The following is a 22,892-nucleotide window of genomic DNA, read 5'->3' on the forward strand; positions in this document are numbered from 1 at the left end:
CTCTCTCCGGCCATCGTTAGCGGCTTGCACAACATCGTGAAGAGCATCGAAACCCGCAACTACGTGGAAGGACTGAACATCCACATGCACATAGTCAGCACCAGCAACTTCAGCGAGACCTCTGCTTTCATGCCTGTTCTGAAAGTTGTCCTCATCCAGGCCAATAAGTTGGGTGTCTGAAGTAACCCTGCGCTTGCAAAGCCTGTGATGGTTGCTTTTCCAAAGAAGTGCATTTCTACAGCAAACATGCAAGAAGCGGACCAAACGCAGTCCTCACGGCATGTCGCAGTAGAGCTCTGACAAATGGCATTACGCTCCCCCTGCGAAATCCATCATTCTAGGCGGGCCTTGGAGCCCTGGTGCTTTTCTTTTTCTTTTTAACAGTTTTCTCATCCCCAATGGTTTGTCTACAGATAGTCTATTTAATGGGGACGGCGCCCCATACTGTCAATTTTTAGATGCATGTTATACTGTTAAACAGTGGCTTTTAATAACAGATACGTGTGAAAGCGAGAAGGTAGGTTGTGTATCAGACCCTGCAACTCACTGTTCCTTAGACACCAGATTAAAGAGTCTGATCCTGTTATAAGTGTAGTTGGTCTTTCATTTTACGAGACTGCTTGCAATTCTGTTGTTACAATTTACATGTCATATAGCTTAATTTTGCACTGGGACAAATGAGCAAAATAAAGGCTAATGTTGTATTTTCAATAAATGTTAATTTATTAAAATATGTTGTGATGAAGTGCAACTTAGATATTTTGAACCTGGAGTAGAGGGAGGCAGCCTTCTGTGTGTCCTGAGCCACAAGGATATGTTTATCTTTCTGTGCTGTTCGTGATAAAGCTCTACTTAACATTTACACTGAGATATTGACATTTCAAGGAAGGGTTCTGCAAGTGTTCTGAACAGATCTGTATGCATTTGTTAAAAGCTGAGAGCAGAAATAATGTGGGGTGGTTTATAAGCCACCCTTACAGAGAGAGATTCTATGCAGTCTGCAAACAAGGTGCCAATTGTTTCTTGCAGTCCCCCTGAGCCTGGAGACTCCGGCCTCTGCTGTGACACGAGACTGCAAGCAAGCCTTTGCTGCTTGGGTCAGGTGGGTTTCCTCAGCACATGGTCTCTCCTGCAGCGTGGTAGGAGCTGGCTTTAAACATTTCCAGCAAGTGTGCCATGAATCACTGGTATCACTACATCCAGGCTAGGAAGAACAGTTGAAGGAATTGAGCAGTGGAAAAGAGAAAAAAAAAACAGCCTGGGAGAAGCAGTTTTTTATTTAAAAAAGCACAGGTGAAGAGTCTGTCTGTGCAATGTAGATGTGGCAGTGCATACTGCAAGAAGTACTACAAATAATAATGCAAGTTATGGTTGATTCCTGTGACTTCACGCTGATTATGTCAGGCACAGTAGCTCTGTTCCTCTGAGGTACCGCCTTTCATTCATCCATGCGTAGAATAAATCTGTGTGAACCCAGGCTGTCCTCTGCAACTCACAGCTGGATTGCTGCACTGCCTAAGTTCAGCACAGGACTGCCCGTGAAAATCTGCTCCTTCTCTCCTGAGAGCAGCTGAGATTAATAGTAACAGTTCACCGGTGCTGCTGCCGTCTGTTCCTATCTTCAAGGAATGCCAAGCAATTAGCTGCCCATCTGATGGTATAAATGCAAATGGCCAGCTTCCTTTGCGAAAGGCAATGAAGCTCTGCCAATTTACACTGCTAAAAGAATTTGGCCCCAAATAGCCCAGTTTTAATCTCGGTGAGAAGAGATTTATACCGGGCAACGTGGGCGGCTGCCTCTTCTCCCTGCCTGCTGGGGCTGCTGGTGCTGGGCTGAGTCCTTGAGCCAGAGCTGGGGAGATGATAAATCACACACTGATAGCAGGAGCAGACTCAATGTGCCCAGTGTGATGTGGGGAGTGTGGGGCTGAGCTTCCACACCCAACTCTGTGTGCCAACCAGGGTGCCTGTAGCCAACTGGGGTCCTGTGGGGCACAGGCAGGAGACATGAGTGTGCTTAATGCAATCCTCGCTCAAAAAAGGCTGCTCTGATTGATGTTCCCACAAGCTTCAGAGCTGCAGATTGGCCAGAAGTGTCACAGCAATAGTTTCTCTGGAAGTGCCCTTGGGTGGCTGCTAGGAAAAAAGAAATGAGGCCAACCCTGTCAACATTTTGAGTAGCAGAAGTGTGCTGGTAGGGCAGCAGCAGCAGCGCTCAGTGGCTCCAGCTGCATCCCTGCAAACTGTTCACTGCCTTTCATTGCCACTGTCCTCTTTCTTTTCTTCCAGGAGGAGGATTCTAGAAGAATGCCTAAAATGTATCAAAAAAAAGGGGGGGGGGGGGGCTTTAATTATATCCTCTCTGCTGACTGCCTCAGGAGGTGTTGTTAGTAATTAATTAGCACAGCATGCTGTGTGCACCGCACTAACAGCACTCAGTGGGTCTGTGTGCCACATGGCCCTGAGTAGCCAGAGGGCTCTGTGAAAGAGCATCGCCTCTACACACACCGCTGCTCACGGCCACACAGAGCAAGGGCAAACGCTGGTGGTGCTGCTCTGTGGCCGGAGTGGTTGCTCCTGGGCAGGGCAGTGGAGGTTTGCACAGAATTGCAGGGGTTGGAAGGGACCTCTGGAGATCCCCAGCCCAATCCCTGCTAGAGCAGCTCCCTGCAGCAGGTGGCACAGGAAAGTGTCCAGGCGGGTCCTGAGGACCTCCAGAGAAGGAGACTCCACGACCCCACTGCGCAGCTGCTCGGTGCTCTGTCACCCTCACAGGAAGGTTCTTCCTCATGTTCGTATGGAATTCCTGCGTTCCAGTCTGTGCCCGCTGCCCCCACCTCTGCACACCACAGAACACAGCCTGGCCCCACCCTGTAGATATTGACAAGCTCTGATCAGATCTGCTCTCAGCCTTCTCTTCTCCAGGCTGAACAGCCCCAGCTCTCTCAGCCTTTCCCCACGCAGGAGATGCTCCAGGCCCCGACCATCTTTGTCGCCCTCCGCTGGGCTCTGTCTAGAAGTTCCCCGTCGTTCTTGAGCTGGGGAGCCCAGAACCGGGCGCAGAGCTCCAGATGCGGCCTCACCAGGGCAGAGTGGAGGCGGAGGATCACCTCCCTGACCCCGCTGGCCGCGCTCTTTGCAACGCACCCCAGGATCCCACAGCCCCTGTTGGCCAACGACGCGCCCTGCTCAGAGGCAGCCCTGGGAGCCACGCGATGGGCGCAGAGGGGCTCCCCGCGCTCCTTCACGGCACGAGCGGCTCCACGCAGGGCCCCACCTTTGCCGGGCACCAGGTGCGGCCACCGAGGAGCTCCCGCTGCCCCGCCACACCCCCGCACCCGCTTCCTCACAGCGCGGCCCTCCGGGCGGGCCCTGCCCGTTGCCATGGCCGTTGCCACGGCCGTCGGGGACCCCTCGCGCCGGTTGGGCCCCGGCAGCGAGGCGGCGGGCGGCACCGCTGCCGGGCGGCGGCGGCCATTGGCTGTCGCTATGCGGGGCCGGCGGGCTCCCGTCCCCTCCCCTCCCCTCCTCTCCCACCGCCGCGGTGTGGGAGCGCCGTGGAGGAGGAGGAGGAGGAGGAGAGGCAGCGGAGCGGGCCGGCCGCCCGCCCCCAGGCGCCCCCCGGCCGGGCCGCCTCCCTCTCTCCTTCTCTCCCTCCCCTCAGAGCGGCGGCGAGATGGCGGCGGGCGGCGGACAGGCCATCGTCTGGCGCAACGTGGTGCTGATGGGGCTGCTGCACCTGGGCGCCGTGTACGCGCTCAGCCTGGTGCCGCGGGCGCAGCTGCTCACCCTGCTGTGGGGTGAGTGGGGCGGCGGGGGCGGCCGGGGCCGGGGCCGCGCGGCGGCGGCGCCTTTGTGGGCCCTCCGCCCGTTGCTGTAGAAACGGCGGGCGCTCCCCGCTCGCATCCGTCCGTTTCCGCAGCCGGGCGGAGAGACGCGAAAAGGCTGGAGGGGCGATGCTTAGCGCGGAAGGTCCTGCGGAGAGCCGGCCCTCGGGATGCGGCTTTACGGACGCCCCCGTTTGCACGCTTCGGTCGGGAGGGGGCACGGCCGTCCTTTGTCCCCCGGGAGGGCAACGCGCGGGGCCGGCGGGACGAGCGCCGCGTCGCGGTGTGGCGCTGCGCGGATGCGGCCGAGAGCCGGCGCGGGGCCGGGATGGGGGAGAGAGCGGCGCGGGGTGCGCCCAGCGAGCGGGGAGCGCGGCGGGCCGGAGCTGCTTTGTTCGGCGCCGGGAGAACGGGGCTGGAGGCCGGCATCGGGAGCGGCGGGCTCCTTCCGACCCCTGCGGGTCCCACCGCGTGCGGGCAGGTGGGCTTCCTTCTCCTGCGTCGAAATCCCCCGATTCCGCCGCGCCTCAATTAGGGAGCTCCTCAGAGCGGGAGGATTGGATTACCTTCCGTCCTCTAAGGTCTTTCTTCTTCTCGTCGATTTTACAGGCGCGCTAAATAATAAACGTGTCTCGACGACTTTGCAACTTAATGCCTCGCTCGCAGATGGAGAGCCTCCCGTTCCTCGACGTTGTTTTTTAACAGGCGCCCGGCAGCAGACCACCAAGTTTTTACGGGAGCTTTTATGGGGGCTCTTCAGCCGGGAGCGAGCGCGCTGGCTCCAGCCGGGAGAATACGGCCCCTCCTGCCGAACGGCTCCAGCAAAAGTGCGTGCTGCCGCGCCGGGGTCGGGGCAGACAAAGGCAGGGCTGTTGCTGCTCCGGTTAAGGAACGCAGCCTCGCTCGGTGAGATGTAGGGCTGCACGGTGCTGAAGTCTGGTGGGGACGTAGAATCGTTAAGGTTGGAAAAGGCGGCTATGACCACCAAGCCCAACCATCAGCCCATCCCCGCTGTGCCCGCCAGCCGTGTCCCTCGGTGCCACGTAGGGCTGTGTTGAACAGGGCTGTGCGTTAGAGGGTGTGAATGGAAGAGGTGAGGCCCTCGTTGGATCCACACGTGGTTTTCTTTCTCATCCCAAGCTCGACGTTTGGATAGCTTACTGGCAGTCTTGCACCAGCCGTCTCATTGCTTTCTCCCTTGCTGCCCTGCAAGCGAGCCACAGGGAGACGTGTGCCGAGTGTGGCTCCCACTGCCAGCACCAGGTGCAACCCATGGCGGGATGTGGGCAGTTGCCGGAGGCTCACCACTGCTTTCCTGGCTCCTTACTTTGCCTTCCCCAGGGACATCCGTAAGTGGGACAGGCAGGGTGCTCCGTACTGAGCCCACTTGGTGATTCTCCATTCACCTAAGCAGAGCTGAAATGCCACGGTACCACCTAGGAAACAGCTGATCGAGCCAAACTGCATGCTCAGCGGGACCCATTTTCACTGGTAGTTTATTGACACTTGTCCAGCTGTACATAATAGACAATGGAAAATGCTGGCACGCAGAGGCTTGGTTGGTCGGGTGTTTACTCAGGATTATCTGTACTACTCTGTTCCCATTGCCTCTTGCACTAACGCTGGGAGCTGGTGTCACTGCTCCTCGTGCCACACACGGAGCTGCAGGATCCCCACTGGCTCTGGGTAATGCAACCGGACCGCCCGGGGAGCGCTGGGAACTGGGTTATCTTTCAATGGATGCTTAAACTGGGTAAAACAGAGGCTTTCAGGGCCATCCCGGTGCCTCCCTGGAATTTGGTTTCAGTCCAAGCTGAACAAAAACAATGAAATTACTCATGTCAGAATTTTCCATGAGCTGGTGACTGCCTTGGCTGGGTAGCACAGCAGCTGACGCGTGCAAGCCATCGAGCAGCCCTGGCTTGCCCCGTGGCACATCCCAGCCCTGTGCCCAGGGTACATCCCCTTCTCCGCATAACGCTCTGAAATTCTGCTTAGTAAAAGGTGCTTTTTAGCCATCTGACGTGGAATCACGTAACGTAGCCCAGAAATACCGAAGAACAACAAACCAAAGCAGAAGATGAACCCGTCAACTATTTTAAACGCTTTTCTTTCAGGCTGCTGAGCTTTACTGGCGCTCATGACTTGAAAAACTGGCACATGCGTGGCCTATCGCTGTCTTAAGATAGGAGATACTCAGAAACCCGTATCTTCAGGATGTGCTGCCTGATACCTGGGTGCACAGCTGCTGGTTCACACACTGATATGACTTGCCGGAGCCTGAGAGCAGGGGAAGAGGATGGCCTTGTGCTCTGTGGGAGGGGAGGATTCTCACCCTGTTTTTGGCAGTGTTTGGGACATATCAGTGCTGTCGCACCGGCATCCCATCTCCAGGAGGCTGAAAGGCATTGTGCTGCTGGCACAGGGTCACTGTAGTGCCCGGAGGGCTTCGCAGGATCACAGCTGCCTCCTCAGCCCTTGCAGGGAGTGACCCGTGCAGTGAGGCACATGTTGCTGGTGTGCACTGCAGATGCAAGTTTTATTGGGCTTGCACATTTCGGAAGGCTCACGTATTCTTGAGTGCCATCTACTGGCTTTTGCGGTAGGAACAGGTTTTGGCTGTTAACCACTTCTGTGCACGCTGTGCTCGCTTACAGAAGCTCCCATTGTGTTGGAAGCTCTGTGCAGATGGCTCTAAGTAAGAATCCCGGCTACAAATGGGCTGTACTCAGCACCTCTGGGACCTCTCTGGAGGAAGGAGGTGAAAATACAGTCTCTGTTTCACAGCTGCGGATTGGAGATACTTGATTAAAACTCCCACTGTTGCTTCTGCTGCCGCTCTGCTGGGAGCACCCTTGGTCCTGAAGTGATTACGTTCAGGTGATTCCTGCAGGCAGGGTTTAGGTCAGGGAGCAGGAACTGAACACAGTGCCTTAAATCCTGCAGAGACCTCCCTGCTCCGAGGTATCCCGGTCGAGGTGATGCTCCTGCTGCTCAGATGTTTTTCCTTCCCCAGTGTTCCTGGTCTAGCTGTTGCCGTAGGTGATTGCCCCATGCTCAGCTTTAAGCATGTATATTTGTTCCCTGTCTCAATTTCATCCTTCTTCAGGAGATGCTAACAGGCAGAGTGGTGAGAGCCACGCAGACCAGCTCATCTATGCTCATTCTGCTCTCTGCGGCCAGAGGGAAAAGCACTGCTTGCTCCTTTGGGAGGGCTGGGCTGGGAAATGTCAGCTCGCCCGCAGAACTTAGTATGCATCCTCATCACTGCCACTATGCCTTCCTTCCCTGCCATTACGATTACACTTGCAATTAACGCTGATGTTATAATTGAAGCCGAGCAATTTCTCGCAATCAGATTTTATTTTCACCGTGGAGGCCAACAATGAAACGCGATGCCCTGCCAGAGAGCATTCAGAATTACTGTACTGAGCAAAGCTAGGCTGATGTGAACGAGAGGGGAGAGCTGAGTGCCAGCTGCTGGCGGCAGGAATCCTGCCTGCCCCCCCTCCAGGCACCAGGAGGATGGGACTTGTGAAGGGGGCTTTTTCCGCTCCATCTGGCTTCTCAGGTGATGCCCAAGAGGAGAGCTGTGTTTTTCCATGAGGAAGAAGGAGCTGGTGGTAGAGCTGTGGCCGCAAACGTATGGGGCTGAGCTTGAGTTTTGGGTCGGGTCACGCTAGGAGGTGGTGGCTTTGGCTCTCACCTTTGATGCTGAGGAAGAGACCCGTGTGCTTGAGTTGGCTGATGGCTCGAGCACACTCTTTCTTGCTTTCCGTCCTTGAGAAAAGAGACAAAACTGGCACTCTCGGCATTTCTAGAGCACTTAAAGACCAATGGAACCCAAGCCAGCCTGTGGGTTGAGGGCAGCAGTGAGGGCAGGGGGAGAGAAGTGAAATGTGCCCGTGGTTCAGTGATGACGCAGGATCCGGCTGGGCTGAGAGAGGCTACACAGAAGCATCAAAAATTTCAGAGAAATCGGAGCATCTTCCAGCCTTCTCTTTTGATCTAAAAATACAAGCTGTTCAGCATCATAAGGCAGTCTTCCATCGCTGGTGAGTTCGGGGAATCTGCATGTGCTTCCTGGGGGAATTTTAGCCTTCTCTGCAATTCTCGCTGTCATCTGCAATTTCCACTGCTCTGTAGGCTTTTTTTTTAACGTCACTTTGCCCTCGGTTGTCAACGTGAGCATTTCTGCTATTCCAACCGGAATAAAGTCTTTTGTATACTCAGCCAGAAGGGCCGGCTCTGGGGAACGTTCCTGAAAATGCCTATGCAGGCGTGTGTGCTGAAGCAGGGGCAGGCTGGATTTCCCAGGCTGGTGAGGGCGAGGCCAGGAGGCTGTGACAGATGGCTTCTCCTGGAGCACCACGGTCAAGCTATTCCTCTTTGCAGCTCCAAACTCTGCCTCCCCGCTTCCATTCGATGCGTTTCGTCTCCTCTCTTTCTCCCTCGGTCCCGTTTAGAGCAGCTCAGAAAATGTGTAGGTCTAATTTTAGATGAACCCGCTCCTGCCCTGAGATTTCACACCATTGCTCTTCACATGACTGCGCGGCTCCCCCGAGCGCCGGCGCACGCTGTACCGCGGGTAACCCGGGGAAATGGTTCTTTTTAATTCTGGGTTGTTGGTTTGAATCCAGCCCGAGGTGCTCCTGGTGCCAGCCTTTGATAGTCAGCAGGGCTCAGCCAACAGTGGAGTGGCCGTTCGGCCGCGTCTGCCAGCAGAGACCCTGGGGCCAGAGCACCGACTCAGCGTTTCTTCTTGGCAGGGCCTGCGGTGGGAGGTTTGCCTCCTTAGTAAATGCAGCTCCAGGTCAGGAGGGCACTTCCCTGAGTGCCTCCAATGGAAAAGGAGTTAGGCCGCCACTGAGCATCAGGGCGACGCTTTCTGAGTTTGGGTTAGCTGGTATCATCAATTAGTGCTAAATCTACCAGTGAACAACAGCCAAAAACCCACGAACGAGGAACGGAACGTGGACGCAGGTGCAATTTAATGTATAGAACAATCCTGACTGTCAGGTACGGCGGTGCTGCATATTTATGGTGATCGGTCAGCTTTGCAATGCTGAGTTTGTGCTTGAGCAACTCGCTGTTTGTATTTCTCACGCAGTTCTTGTAGCCTGACGGAAGGCCTCGAGTTTTATGCATTCAATTATTAAAAATCCCCTAGCAACCAGTTGTGCTCTGGCTGAATAAGCAGAGGTAAATGGCAGCATGTAACCTCACAAATGTTGCGTGTCCATCCCTGTTGGTTTAAACCCTCACATTGGTACTTACTTTCATGGGTCAAGCTATGGGAAGTCAAAGGAAGGGAAAAGAGAAATAAGGGAAAGAGACATGAAGAAGTGCCTCTTGCCTGCTCCCTCGGGCCCCTTTGCCATCTGCCCGATGTGTTTGGGCTTGACACGACCACAGCAAGCAGCTCGGCTGCTGTCTTCCTCTGAAAAGCGACTGCTGTGTGTTAAAGCACATTCAGATATTGACAGTCGCACCACTGTAGATGTGCAATTGATTTTGTCTCCAAACTGCTATTTTCATATCTGATGCTGCGTCCCTCAGAGATGGTTGCAATTGGCACCACGTAGCTGGGCTGTGTTTGACATTGGCAGTGGCTTCTTGAAGCCGCTGCCCGAGAAGCATGGCAGGAGCCAGCACTGTAGCTCAGGTGTGCAGAGTGCACCCAGTGCCTGGTGGATTGCTGGCTTTGGTTGGTCTGCTGCTCTCACAATCAGGTAAGGGTCAAAAGCCATCTGGAGTCCACTGGTCTCACTAATAGGTATCACATCTTCAATGTGCAGTGAGGGGGGAAAAAAAAAAGAAGAAAGGTTCAAATAGTGATGTTTGGCATGCAACAGAGTTAAGATACCTGAGGGAGAGATCGGCTCTGATTTAAGCAACTATGTAGAGCAGAGGATGATTTTCTGATGCCTCTGAAGCTGCCGCAGACCGTGGCAGTATCTCCCCATATCCTTGTAGGAGGTTGGCCCCGCAGACGCGCGTTTTCATTGAAGTTTGGCACTTGGTGCAATGAGAGTTTCTGGAAATCCATCCATGGGGATGACGAGCTGTTCTGAAAAAGATGGCTCAAATGTTCTATGCTGCCAGCCTCCCATCCCATCCATTTTTAAACGATGTGCCTGGTGTAGTTTGCGTTGCTTCTCTCCGGCTGTGAGACGATACCCCTGTGCCTGCTGTTCAACATCACATTGATGTCTCGCTGCCCTATCGTGTTGCAAGCTCAGAATATTTTATGTGCTGTTGGTGATCCTCCTGGCAGGCACCCGCTTTCCCAAGTGTTACATCCTCATTGCACATCCCTGTCTGCGCTCATGGCCCTGAGCTTCATTACTTTGCTTTTTCTACCCAGGCAGATTCTCATTTTGAGCCACGCTTTCCCTGTTTCTGCACGGATCCTTTTGTGTTTCTTAGCTCTCTCGCTGTTGCTCCAAATTTAGCATCATCCGCAGTTATAATTAATACGCTGTTTGCCTTTGTTTCAGGCCATTAATAAGCATGTTGGATAAAAATCTTCTGCCTATTGATTCTGGCATGTTCCCATAAATAGCATCTGTGCACAGGCACCGTGCACTTGGAGCCTAGCAACCCGCCGGCTCCCTGTGAGCACAGTGCACGAACCTCCACTCCTTTCTCTCCTGCATCCTCTCTGCAGCCCCATGCACAGGTTCTCTCCCTTGTCCTTGCACACATGTTCTTTTGTTTGATCCATTTCCCCTCATCCTCAGTGTTCCCTCTGAAATGCTTCTCCCTCAGCTCCGCAGCGTGCGTTTGTCCAGCAGGATGTGTCTGCTCTGACCACCGAACTCCTGAGTGTTGTTTTTTTCCTAGGGATGCTTCAGCCCTCAGCCTTTATTTTAGGGAGATTCTCGCTGTTATTATTTCTCCTCTGCAAAGCCAAAAAACAAACAGCATTGCTTTGCCAGGAGAAGAGCCCCTCTGCATGTATTAAGGAAGGCATAGCGATCTATTCCTCTTGATGATCCTTCTGTCTCCATTAATGGTATGGTAGAAAATAGGATTCAAATTCAAGATGCTCCTTAAACACCAAACCCATGCAAGGAAGAGACAGGTGAAGGAAGAGGACTTCAGCCCCCAGGACTAGCATGAGGTTGACCAGCCATAAAACCTACAGGCAATATGTTCGTTTGATGATTCAGCCTTAATATTTCTATGTTGCTGGGATAATGTCAGTGTTGGATGTGTCACAGATCTGTTCCCACAATTACAGTCATTTGAGCAGTTTGGAAGGCCTTTTTTTAATGATGTTTCTGCCCCGTTCTTGCTTCATCAGCCCGCTACAGCTCAATATCACATACAGAAGATGACAGGATAGGTTTCCCCTCGTTGTGTAAGAGAAGTCCATGTCCTCGCAGTGACAGAGCAAAGTGTGAGAACAGCGAGACTGCAAAGGAAACAAGTGCAAGGTAGCTGCAGTGCCAGCATTGTTACTGATCTGAGAGTTGTAAAGCAAAATGTGTAAATAACATGCACGTTATGGTTTTTGGTTCATTTGTGTGTTCTCTTCAGGAAGCAAGCAGGCGTCTGAATTTGGTGATAGACTTTTCATGTTGGATGAAACTGCACAGATGAGCCTTTTTCCAGGAGTAGCAGAAATGCTGCAGCCTGCTGAAAAGGGAAGTGGCCCCTCAGCGATGGAGTCAAAAGCAGGTTTTGGAGATGTTTCATCGTTGTTAGGATCATTCTGACTCCGTTCGTATGCTGCATTTGTGAGAAAGACTTTGGTTTCCCTTTTTGTTCCAGGAACTCTTTAGGTATTAAAAAATAAGCATGTTTTCATAGAATAAAATCATAGAATCACCAAGGTTGGAGAAGACCTACCAGATCATCCAGTCCAACCATCCACCTGTCACCAGTAGTTCTCACTAAACCACGTCCCTCAGCACAACGTCTATATGTTCCTTGAACACCGGGTCTTGGTTCAAGCAGCCTGTGTGTTTCAGGTGGCAGGAGGCCCTGGCTGGACAGCACATCACCTTACACCGTGCAAACACACTTCAGGTTGTCCTGTGATGTTCCTGTTGTTTGAAACCACTTTTTTATTTATTTTCTCAATTGTACACTTGTTAAGTGAGCATGTACTCTTAAGACACAGTATGAGAAATCAGTGCTCCCTGCAGGAGGGAGACATAAGAGCCTGCTATCATGACAGCTGGACAGCTGAAATGGGAGCAGCTGGAGTGGCCTGGTTTGTCTGGGGTTACACAGTACGTCCCTCCTTGTTGTCCCACACGCATGCCAGGCAGTGTCCAGCTGCAGCCGGAGCACGGTGCCTATGGAACAGAGCTGCTTCCTCACTGCGTTGGCCATCTGAAAAGAATGCTCAAAACAAGCTTACTTGGCCAATCTTCTAATTACAGAAAGGAAAGGCAGTTCCTGAAGCTGAAGGAGGCTGTGAACGCTGAGATCCCCGGTGCATTTATATTACTGATTCATAAGCTCACGATGGTGAGAGAAGTTTTTATTGTGGGAACTCTGACACAGTTTGTATTTGCAGGGATGGGAAGCGATGCTTCTCAGTTAGGTGGCAGATGAGACTCAAGCAAAGAGCTGTTTGGAGGAGGCTGGCTCTGTCGTTGCCACTTTTCTGAGATGAGAGATGAACCCTCACTCCACTTTAGCTGGCAAAGGTGCACGGTGCAAATGCATCACAGCACAGTGCTTTGGTGCTGCCAGACTCCCCTGAACAACACACTGGCAAAGTGGGAAGGGGGTGAGAGGAGGAGCTCTGCATCCCCAGGGCCGCTGGGCAGAGCTGGGCTGACATCTTTACCTCGTTTCCCGAGCCTTCCCAGAGGCAACATGGGCGAGCAGGGATGAGGATCAGCTTTAAGATGAAGAAAGCAAAAATAAAAAAGCTGGCCCCTGGCACACCTCGTGTTTTGTTTTCTTTTCTTTCAGCGTATTTCTGTTTCCTGATGACAGCCTTGGGCGTGACGGCTGGTGCGCATCGCTTGTGGAGCCACCGTTCGTACAAAGCCAAGCTGCCTCTGCGAATCTTCCTGGCTGTAGCTAACTCCATGGCCTTCCAGGTGGGATTGTGGTTGCCTGTCCTCATTCTTTGCCTTCAGGCAGCTTTATCTCCTGGATGGGGATCACTTCAGCTTACAAACATCAAAAGCAAAAATTCATCTATCAGCAGGAAGACACTTGCTGATGATGCACGGTGCTGGCCTAGGGGATGCTGAGACCCTCCCACCACCCACACAACATCGCTTAATAGACAGCCCAGGAGCAATGGTTACTTAAGGATCAAGTTGAACATGCCTCGATCAGGGGTTCTCCTAACCCAGGCCAGGCCCCACACATCAGAGGATAACAGAAACTTGTGTAAGGGCCAACCTTGTGCAGATATGTTGGCATAATCAAGTCTCCTTGTCTAGCCAGGCTTTGAGGGGTTTTCACATGCCCAGAAAGGAGAGCAGACGTACTTTAACACCATCATAATCTCTCTGTTTGATGCAGCATTTTTCAGCAGTAGAATTTAAATACATTACCAAGAAGTGTTTTATGAGCTCTGTACTTCCTAATACACAATCTTAGACTTCAGAAATCTTTCTGTAACACTCAGGTGGTGGTAGGAGGTAGCCCAGAACCGGGATAGTGTGGTGTGAACTTAGTTGCTCCTTTGGCTGTTCAAAAGAGTTATATGCATCTGTGCTAACATCACACTTATCTGGCTTGGCTGCCATTACCCCCTGTGGCACTGGGTACCACGTGTGTGCTGTGCCCTGAGTTTTCAGCTTTTTCCTTTCAGAGGATGAAGCAAGGATGAATCATCTTTGATTTATCTTTCTAAGGTGGAGAGTATCAAGCCTGTTGGTCTCTTTGCACATTACAAAGAGCATAATGCTTTGGTTTGAATATGGTGATATGTCCCATTTTACTGTAATCCCCACCTTAATTCTGAGCCGTATTTCAGCTGCTTTGTGGTGCTGTGTTACTTGCAGAGTTTTACAGACCCTTTGCTCACTGTGTTCAACAACCATTTTGAGTTATGAATAACCCCCTGGTACTGTCCTCCTGTTTTACAGCGCATCATACCTTTCCTGTGTAGTTCGAATGAGTGTGTCAAGCTGGATTGCCACGAGCCTCACATTGCTTTTGGCTGTGGTCATGGTATGATTTTGAGGCAGTGAAGTACTTCAAAGTACCTCCAAGCTACCTTTGTGTAGCATTGTATCAGAAGAAAAACGAAAGGCCAAATCACCCGCTCTAAATTTTAAATAGCCTGAAGCCTGTTCCTGACTACCATGACATCCATTGCCTTCACCACCACAAACAGGCAGTGAGCAAGTTTTCAGGTCCTTCTCCCTCCTGTTGGCTTTAGGAAGAGATAGCTTTGAGGATACTTGCAGCATACCTGGATGCTGCCTTCTTGAAGGGCAGGGGCAGCTCTGCCCCTAGTGACTTCATGGTGCATGAGGGTATGGGTGTGACATGCTGAATGTCCTCTGAAACACCATCAGATGCAGCAGTGTTTTCCCTGCTGCCTACTGCATTTTTCACCATTTCTTTGTCACGCACCCCAGTTTGTCGTCATGTGTTGGTCCGCAGGTTGATGAAGGGATCTGCTAATGAAACCTCTCGTCTGTATCACTGTCACAGCACGATGCTGTCGCTCTGCTTTGGAGAGGATTTCACTCCTCTATTTACCTGAAACTTCATCAAGAGTGACACATTCCTGAAAAATGGTTGCTATTAATACACTCTCATTTACATGCGCAATGCTGCACTTGTGGGTGTATTTATTGCCTACAGTTCTGGCCTCTGGCCTGTATTTCCTCTTAGCCTTTGTGTTTTTTAATTAGATGCAGTTCAGTTGTTTCACAGCTTCCCAGTGCTTTCATCTGGGGAATCACATTTTTGTCAACGCTGCAGGTGTTTTGTGCGGTGTGAGAAGCCAAGTTAATTTCTCACAGTATCGTTATCATTGCTTTGACCTGGTTACCTGTTGTGCCACAAATAGTTCTATTAAGTGCTCTTGTGGCAAACTGCTCAGTAATTCCATTTGAAAGATCATTTCTGGTTAAGAAAGAGGACCCCTCCTAAGCGTGTTTCTTGCATAGCCCTGTTTTGTTTTTAAATGACTTGATCTTAGCATTTTGTAGTCTTCTGGATCCTCCCACTGAAGACTAAATCTGCCACTCGAAGCATTGCAGAGGCTTGTATTCCCTTTCATTTCTCTGTAGGAAAAAAAATGGCAGCAGGGTAAAAATCTGCTCTTGTTCTCACTGAGGAGCTTGGTGACCTTCGGTTTGCTTTGCTCCACTTGGTTTGCCATCCCGTGCAGTGGGCTTTTGTTCCTCACTCACCTTCTGTGGGCTCTCTCAAAGAGCACCTTTGCAGTGCTGAGATTGAACTCTGACACATTGGAACCGAGTTCTTTAGTTTCTATTTGCAGTCATTCCTGGAGTTGTTCAGCAGCACAGGTGGCCTTGGTACTTCCTCTCAAATGTTGGTAGCTGAGAGAAAGGAATGATTTCTGTTACACCTTGAGCACAGAGCTTTTGTTTCACAAAATACGGCCGTACGCAGTTGTTAGCTTGGGCTTACTGTGTCCTTGAGTGTATCCTCTGCCTCACCGACTGCTGCTTTGTGGTTCTCGACAGACACCGCAAATGGCTTCCTCAGTTCTGCTGGGAGCAAAGCTGCTGTGGTTGGTGGTTGTGGGTGCTACTGCTGGTTCCTAGAAGCAACCCAAGCCCTTCCTTCTTTTGGTATTGCTGTCTGGAACCCTCTCTGGCTGTGCAAAGACAAAGAGCAGAGAGAAGGGCACTCAGCTAAGCGTTCTCTGGTTCGAGCTCACACTGTTGTATATCCAGGCACTAACTAACTACTTTTGTTTAATAGTTTGGTACTACTGAATTCACAGATGAGCGTGTGGCCTGAGTTTTCCAAAGGCTTCCCTGTGGTAATAGTAATAGCTCAGCAGTGCTGCAGAAACAACCAGTTCAGTCTAGCACAGGCAAACTGGGTGTAAACTTGGAAAGGCTTGCTTCAGTTCTGAAATTGCCGTCCACCCTTTCCTCCCTGCCAGCCCCTCAGCGCCACTTGCAGTCACAGGGAATTTCAGTGACTTGAACCTGCTGACAGCTTGAGCAGAAGCAGGACTGAACTTAATTTGTATCTGATCTGCATTCGACACTGAGCTGCTCTTGTGGGCCTGACACTCTTATTCCAGCCTGCCTGCAAACTCAAGACTTGTTTCCCAAAAAGTAGGTACGTTTCATTTGATGTCTCAACCTGGTACACATCCCTGCAGACAAAACAGTAATTTAAATGCCAGTTTAATTGTGAGAGACTCATCCCTGAGAAGAGCTGAGCACGTTCAGCTCCTGTGTAGGTTAGGAGAAGGTGCGTGAAGCATTCCACGAGCTCCGTCCCATTTTCAGTGCTGTTTCTCTCCCCGGAGGGTGTCGGTGGTGACCAGCCACAACCTTGAGTCACCGAGTGTTTTTGAAGAGGTTTGACTGCCGTTCCCATGCAGGGAAGGAGCTGGGGTGGTTCTGCAGGAGCAGCACCCAGCCTTTCTCCTCTCACCCCACCCTGCTGTCTCTGCAGAATGACATCTACGAGTGGAGCCGAGACCACCGCGTGCACCACAAGTACTCGGAGACAGATGCGGACCCACACAATGCCCGCCGGGGCTTCTTCTTCTCCCACATTGGCTGGCTGTTTGTGCGCAAGCACAAAGACGTCATAGAAAAGGGAAGAAAGCTGGATTTCACCGATCTGCTGGATGACCCCGTCGTCAGATTCCAAAGAAAGTAAGTGGGGGTGTGTGGCCATCTTGTGGTGCTGGGTGGAGGGGTCTTGACACGTCGCTGTGGCTTCTTCCTTGTTGGAACCTTTCCCCTTTGTCCCCCGTGAGATCCCTGCCAGCGCGATGGCAGGCAGTAGTGCTGCCATCCCTCTGCCTGCTAGTGTGGCCACGCGCCTGATGCTCACAGCCTGTTTTGGCCAGCTCTGCTACACAGGCAGCGTGCCCTGTCCTTGTCCTTTTCCAAAATCCAGGGCTTGTTGGGAAAACGGCCACAGCAGAAGCCGCTGGGCTCTTGGCCTTCTGCTTTCATTGGAGTAAAAGCTGTATTCGCAACCTGCCTTAATGCAGAAGTGCACTTCTCACTCTGCAAACTCACCTTTGGCACTGGTGGGCCAGCTCAGACTGGCTTCCTCTCTCGGGACTGTCATCTGTCACAGGATTATTTACCTCCCCTGAGAATTAGCACAGACCGAGTTCAAATTGCTTGCACAATCTGTGAGAGGTGGGAATTGAGCAGCACGCTGTGTTCTCCGCATGAGTAACTGCATAGTGGGCAGAAATGGAAGATGCTCCCTGCCAGCAAGCATTTGGTACAGGTGCTCTGCAGACCACATACACTCATTTCTGAGCATTTTCTGAGTAAGGGAAGCATTTGATTGAGTCCTGAAATCTGTGTTGCCTCTGCGTTAGACTGAGCTGTGCACCAGCTGAATCTCCCCTTCCTCAGAGGAACTGCAGGAGGGAGGAATTGACTACCCTCCACTTTTTGTCGCTTTTATTGGCTCAGTCAGCAGTGGGTGTTTGCAAAGGCTCCTTTGCAGTTTGCAGCAGCACCTCTTGGCTGTGTTGATGCCTTTGCCAAGATGACAGCATCCTGTGAGAAGCAGGCTCTGCTGCCTTGGTTGTGCTGCAGACTTTGTGTTGCGATGGTGTAGGTTTTGTGCAGCAAAGTTGTGTTTTAGCAAATGCCTGTTCTTGGGATTTGAATTCAGGACTTGGGAGCTTACTGACAGGTGCTGAACCTTGAGGTTTTTGCTCCGGGTTTGGGCCTTGGCTCTTCATCCCCAACACGACCTGCTGCACCAGGGTTTGGGGCTCTCTTTGTGCTTCGAATTGCACTCTGGAAAATGTAAAATGTGACTGCAGATAGCTGAAACTTTCTGTGCTGCGCAGCTCCTTCCCCAGCTGTGACATGCAGTACCTGGTCCATCCTCTGGCTGTCCATGTAGGAGTTGGCACGGTTTTCATGCCGGCAGAGCTGGGACATGCTCTATTGCATGTACATTCTTTTATTTCTTTTTCCTCCCATCAAAGACTTTCACTTAGTCCTCCAGTCATGGGCACCAGTCCATGAAAGTACCTACATTCCTCATGGGCTACCGAGAGCCCTGACAGCCACACAAAGGCAGAGACCAAAAAGTGGCCCTGGTCACTGCCACATGACTGCTTTCTGCAGAGGAGGTGACTCTTCTGAAGCAGAGCCAGTGGCATACTGGCCTGGCTGCTGGCCTTGCGCTTCGCCATGGCAAAGGCTGTTGTTGCTGTGACTTGCTAGAGTGTCTGTCTTCCAAGGCTGGGGAGAATGGTGTGGCAGGACAGCCTTTTTGAAATGAAAAGCTGAATGTTAGCTTGCTAATAGCAGGTTGCTTGCTATAAACATTTTTGAGTATTACTTGGAAACACCCACAGTATTAACGATGCTAAAATCTGTCTTGAAAGGTAAAAATAGGGATCACTAGCAGTCCTTTCCCTAACACTGCTCCTGATACATCAGTGTGGTTCCTCTCTTAGAAAAAACAAGCACCTTAAGCTCCAAAGAACTGGATACAGCTAAGAGCTGCTGAGATATAATTTCAGTTTGACATGCAGAAACAGGTTTTTAGGTCAAGCCTTTTCCTTCATTCTTGAATTTTGTCCTGGATTAGCAGCATTTTTATCCTGGCATCTGTCCATAGTATCCTGGCACTTTCCAACCCCCACATCTCCTAGTGTTTTTCAGTGCAGGTGAGTAGGTGAGTACTCACACCGCTGTTTTAAAGAGGACAGGAATGGCAACAACTATCCCTTGTAGCTCTCAGTAGCTGCCTGTGGTACTGAGTGCTAGCCAGGGCTTTGCACACTCAGTAGATGCGGAAGTCTGGGGTTTAGAGTGTGCTGGCATGGCCAGGATTATCACAACAGATAAATGCTCTGACATTTCTCATGCATCATGTCAAGACACAGGTGCCTTGGTTGGAACGATCTGATTCAAACCTAAAACCCCTCCAGCAAGAAGTCCCTCTGCAGCCCCTTGGCTCCAGTCATGTTCTTCTGCACTACAACCGTCAGCCAAGTGTTCTGACGGGCACTTGCCTTGTGATACCCAACCCCTCATTCCCCTACATCATTCCCACTACAGCAATGATGTCTTTTTGTTTCTCTGTAGGTACTACAAGAGTTCAGTCGTGCTGATGTGCTTTGTGATCCCCACCGTTGTGCCATGGTACCTCTGGGGAGAGAGTCTGTGGAATGCCTACTTCCTCGCCTCCATCCTCCGGTACACCATCTCCCTCAACGTCACCTGGCTGGTCAACAGCGCCGCTCACATGTATGGCAACCGCCCTTATGACAAGAACATCAACCCCAGGCAGAACACCTTTGTCACTCTGGGAGCCATCGGTAGGTGTTGCAGCCCTGGGTAGAGGCTTGCAAACCGAGAACAAATTCTGTTGTGCTGCACTTTGGTTGGGGTTTGTAGGCACCTGCAGCTAGCCACAGCTTTGAGGTAGGGCTTGGAGGAGGCTGCGTCTGCTGGAGGAAAGCTCCGTTGTTCTGCTAAAGGTGGTGGCTCTGCTACTTGATTGGCTGCCAGTCGCCTCTCTTGAAGCTGTTGCGGCCAGGCAGGGAAAATCAAGAAGGCTAAAATGGAGCCAGTTGTGGGTCTGCCCCAGAGGTCTCCCATAGCCGGGGGTGCAGCATGACCTGCAGTGGGGTCAGGGCTTCGGAAGCAGGTTGGGATGTCCCACCGATCATTAGTGTGCCAGCCATGCAGTCTCCTGACACCTTCTCTCTTTCCCAGGTGAGGGTTTCCACAATTACCACCACACCTTCCCCTTCGACTACTCAGCCAGCGAGCTGGGCCTGAAGTTCAACCCCACCACCTGGTTCATTGACTTCATGTTTTGGTTGGGGTTGGTCACTGAGCGGAAACAGGCTCCCAAGGAGATGATCCAGGCACGCAAGGAAAGGACTGGAGATGGCAGTGCTTGAAGAGGAACGCTTCTCTGTGCGTCAGCACCGTCGCACACTGCTCAGAGTTATTTGCCTCTGGGTAAAATTAGTTTTTTTCAGTTGGGCTGAATTTATTCCACGGGAACAGATTCGGCTCCGGCTTTTCTTCCTTATTAGCTGTCTTATGTCCAAACTTCAGACTATTAAACGTCAGAATGTTCTATATTATTTAATATTAGAGTTAAACTAATTTTAGTCACTGTAGATTATGTCTGAAATACGTTGTAATTTGCTCGTTCATGGTTAAACGTGGCAGTTTGGAGGAACTAATTATCCTTTCAAAGTGCAGTTAGGGGAGAATTTGTTTCTACTATTAATCAAACATGCTTTTGAGACGTGTTTCTTGCAGGGGACGGGGCAGGACAGGGCACAATGTGCTGTTTCAGCTACAAAGCGATGGAAAGGAACAGGAAGAGCACCAAGCAAAACAGGATGTCAAAGAGGAGAAATCAGCCTAAAATTAGTTAGCTGCTAGTTGGAAAATCTGCTTTCTTCTTTTCGTTCGCCCTGTTAGCCAAACCAACGCGCCGCTGTCTTTGCTAAATATGAAAACCATTGACTGCTGAGCAGGCTTTTGTGTTGAAGATACAGGCCAAAATACGAACTGACGCTGTGTTGAGATGATTCCTTTGTTGTTGCATACACATTGTAATTTGTAAAGATATAGAGCTCAACAGTGTCTTAAGCCAAATGAAGCTTCAGTTTCGATGTTTGGAGACCTGAGTTATATTCTAACCAGTCATGGCCATGAATGCATGCATATTTTAGCTCCTTTTGCACAAGAGGCCGCTAACGTTTTATTTTCTGCCTTTGACTTGTGGGTCTTTGAAAACTGACCTTTATCGAAGTCGGAGTCTCTACTAATATTTCAGCTGCATGCAACATCCATTGGTTTCTGAGCAAAATACAAGGACAGTTATGTAGCTTCTGAACTAAACGGTTGCCTTGTTTAAAAAGGAAAAAAGAAAAAAAAAAAGAAGAAAAAAGAAAAAAAAGAAGAAAAAAAAAAAAAAAGCATGCGGAGTTAATGGGACATACAGCCCTTTGTGTTAGATGTCAGCCAGTGCAGGAGAAAGGCTTCATACTGTCGGCACTGGAGCACTTTTGAAGATAGAGGGCGTGATTCTCATTTATAAAGCAGGTCGCCGCCATACGCCTCGCTAGGGGGGTGCTCGCCTGGAGCGCGGCAGTGGCTCGAGGTAGGTGAGACTCAGCCCAGGTATTTTCAAGAAAGATGTAGAGTTTAAACAAAAACAAAGAACCAACAAAACCACAGTTAAAACTCAATTCTTTTTTTTTTTTTCCTTGTTTCTCGTTTTTCAAATGTTGCCATATAATATAAGAGTTGTCTTTATTCTGTATTTCATCCAGCAGGTGTTTTAACAGTGTTAATTTGCCATTAATGATGTTAAACTCTTGAGTGTTTTACAATAAACAGTTATGAATTAGTCCGGCCGCTGCGTTTTGCTTGGAAACACCTCCAGCAGCAAAGGGAGAAGCACAGCACTGCTACACCTGACATTTCCAGCTATTCTGTTAGAGCAGAGCATCTGCAGGTATCCACCCCCTCCGTGTGTGTGTGTGTGTGTGTTCCTCCTCAGTGGAGGAGGACTTTTATCAACCAGAAGGGCACCACGAGAGTGGATTACTTCCTTCCTCCTGATGCAATTTGCTGAAAGGCCTGCGTGTGCCAGATGTGTGTGTCTCAACGTGCGTCCATCTGCAGTTGTGGCTCTTGGCAGACACAGGAGTTGCACACGCGGGGGGAGACGTCTCACTGCTGTGAGTGCGGGAAGCTAGGAAGTTTCCTACCTACTGCTTGGAAGTGCAGGAGTGTCAGGAGCATTGCTTCCCTCTCTGAGGGGTCAATGGGCTGTTGGAGGGCAGCAAAAATCGTTGGGGAGCACCTTCAGAATGATGCTGGAGGCGGGCTTGGAGGTGATGTTTGAGTGCAGGAGCGAAGCAGGGAAGACACAAACGCATCTTCCTGGCTCTTCCTTCGTTTTATCTGTGTAGCTCCCTGTTTGGAGAACTGCAGTGAGAGCACTGTGCAGCAGCTTACAAACACATCTTCCTGCTGATCTTTGTCACATCGTACATCCTCTTTTATTTTCTTTTTTTTTTTCTTTTGGTATTGCTATTACTTGGACTTCCCTAAGCTGATTCCTGTAAGTTCCTGTGCTGGAAGAACAACCACCAGCTCCGCAAAGCGACGCTGGCTGTTCTCAGCCTGACTCGGTGAGATTTTAACAAGGTAACAGCTGTTTTCCTTGTAGGTGCGCTTGAAGCAACACCAGTTCCAGTGGGACTGGGGGATCTGAGACCTTGGAGCTGTTTGCAAGTTAGCTGTGATTTTGAAACTCGAAGGTAAGCCATCATTTGGAAATGTAAAGATCTTCCATCAAATGCCTCAGGCATGAGCTTGTAGCTTCCTCAGCTCTGCTTTCTCTGCACGGTGGGGCTAATAAAAAAAAATACCAGTAGTCCTTTGCAGGAAAAAATGATGTTTCCCAAGTGAATGTCCTGAGTGTGGGTAGAACTCAGGTACCTCGCTGGTATGGAAACAGTCTTGGCTGTATTCTGTCGTGTGGTCTCCCTCAGTATGTGGGGCTCATGCAGTGCAGCAGGGAAGCTGTGGAGTCGCACTAAGACAGGAACAGCATGTGCTGCTCTCCTCTCTCAGGAGTGTTTGTGTGCTGAGAGTCTCAAGGCTGTGGGCTCTCACACTCAGCAGAGGCTGAGGACAAGTGGGAATGGTTTTAAACTGAGACAGGGGAGGTTTAGGTTAGATATTAGGAGGAAGTTTTTCACACAGAAGGTGGTGATGCACTGGAACAGGTTGCCCAAGGAGGTTGTGGATGCCCCATCCCTGGAGGCATTCAAGGCCAGGCTGGATGTGGCTCTGGGCAGCCTGATGTAGTGGTTGGCAACCCTGCACATAGCAGGGGGATGAAACTGGATGATCACTGTGGTCCTTTTCAACCCAGGCCATT

General features: G+C 50.9%; 3 protein-coding genes across 62 annotated transcripts in view; all 3 read left to right on the forward strand.

Moving 5' to 3' along the window:
* SEC31A (SEC31 homolog A, COPII coat complex component) overlaps positions 1 to 751 on the forward strand; it is a 33,669-nt gene extending 32,918 nt beyond the window's left edge. For 38 of the 56 annotated variants that reach the window (NM_001397049.1, NM_001397074.1, NM_001397053.1 and 35 more), the window contains one exon: positions 1 to 751. In NM_001397049.1, coding sequence (NP_001383978.1) covers positions 1 to 180 — 180 coding nt within the window. In that variant the 3' untranslated portion in view covers positions 181 to 751. The other 18 variants (XM_040698962.2, XM_015276261.4, XM_015276262.4 and 15 more) reach the window with 1 other exon arrangement.
* Positions 281 to 21,347, forward strand: SCD5 (stearoyl-CoA desaturase 5). Its single transcript, XM_015276479.3, has 7 exons — positions 281 to 288; positions 385 to 517; positions 3,194 to 3,800; positions 12,765 to 12,895; positions 16,428 to 16,633; positions 19,055 to 19,287; positions 19,688 to 21,347. Exons 1-7 carry the CDS (start codon positions 281 to 283, stop codon positions 19,876 to 19,878), a joined length of 1,509 nt encoding a protein of 502 aa, XP_015131965.2. The 3' UTR covers positions 19,879 to 21,347.
* Positions 19,820 to 22,892, forward strand: part of TMEM150C (transmembrane protein 150C) — a 20,029-nt gene continuing 16,956 nt past the window's right edge. For 2 of the 5 annotated variants that reach the window (XM_025149988.3, XM_025149989.3), the window contains exons 1-2: positions 19,820 to 22,067; positions 22,176 to 22,266. The gene's annotated coding sequence lies outside the window, so the exon portion shown is untranslated. The remainder of the gene's footprint in view (positions 22,068 to 22,175; positions 22,267 to 22,892) is intronic. The other 3 variants (XM_025149990.3, XM_025149991.3, XM_046941236.1) reach the window with 2 other exon arrangements.

Source organism: Gallus gallus, chromosome 4 (genome assembly GCF_016699485.2).
Source record: "Gallus gallus isolate bGalGal1 chromosome 4, bGalGal1.mat.broiler.GRCg7b, whole genome shotgun sequence".
Lineage (NCBI taxonomy): Eukaryota > Metazoa > Chordata > Aves > Galliformes > Phasianidae > Gallus > Gallus gallus.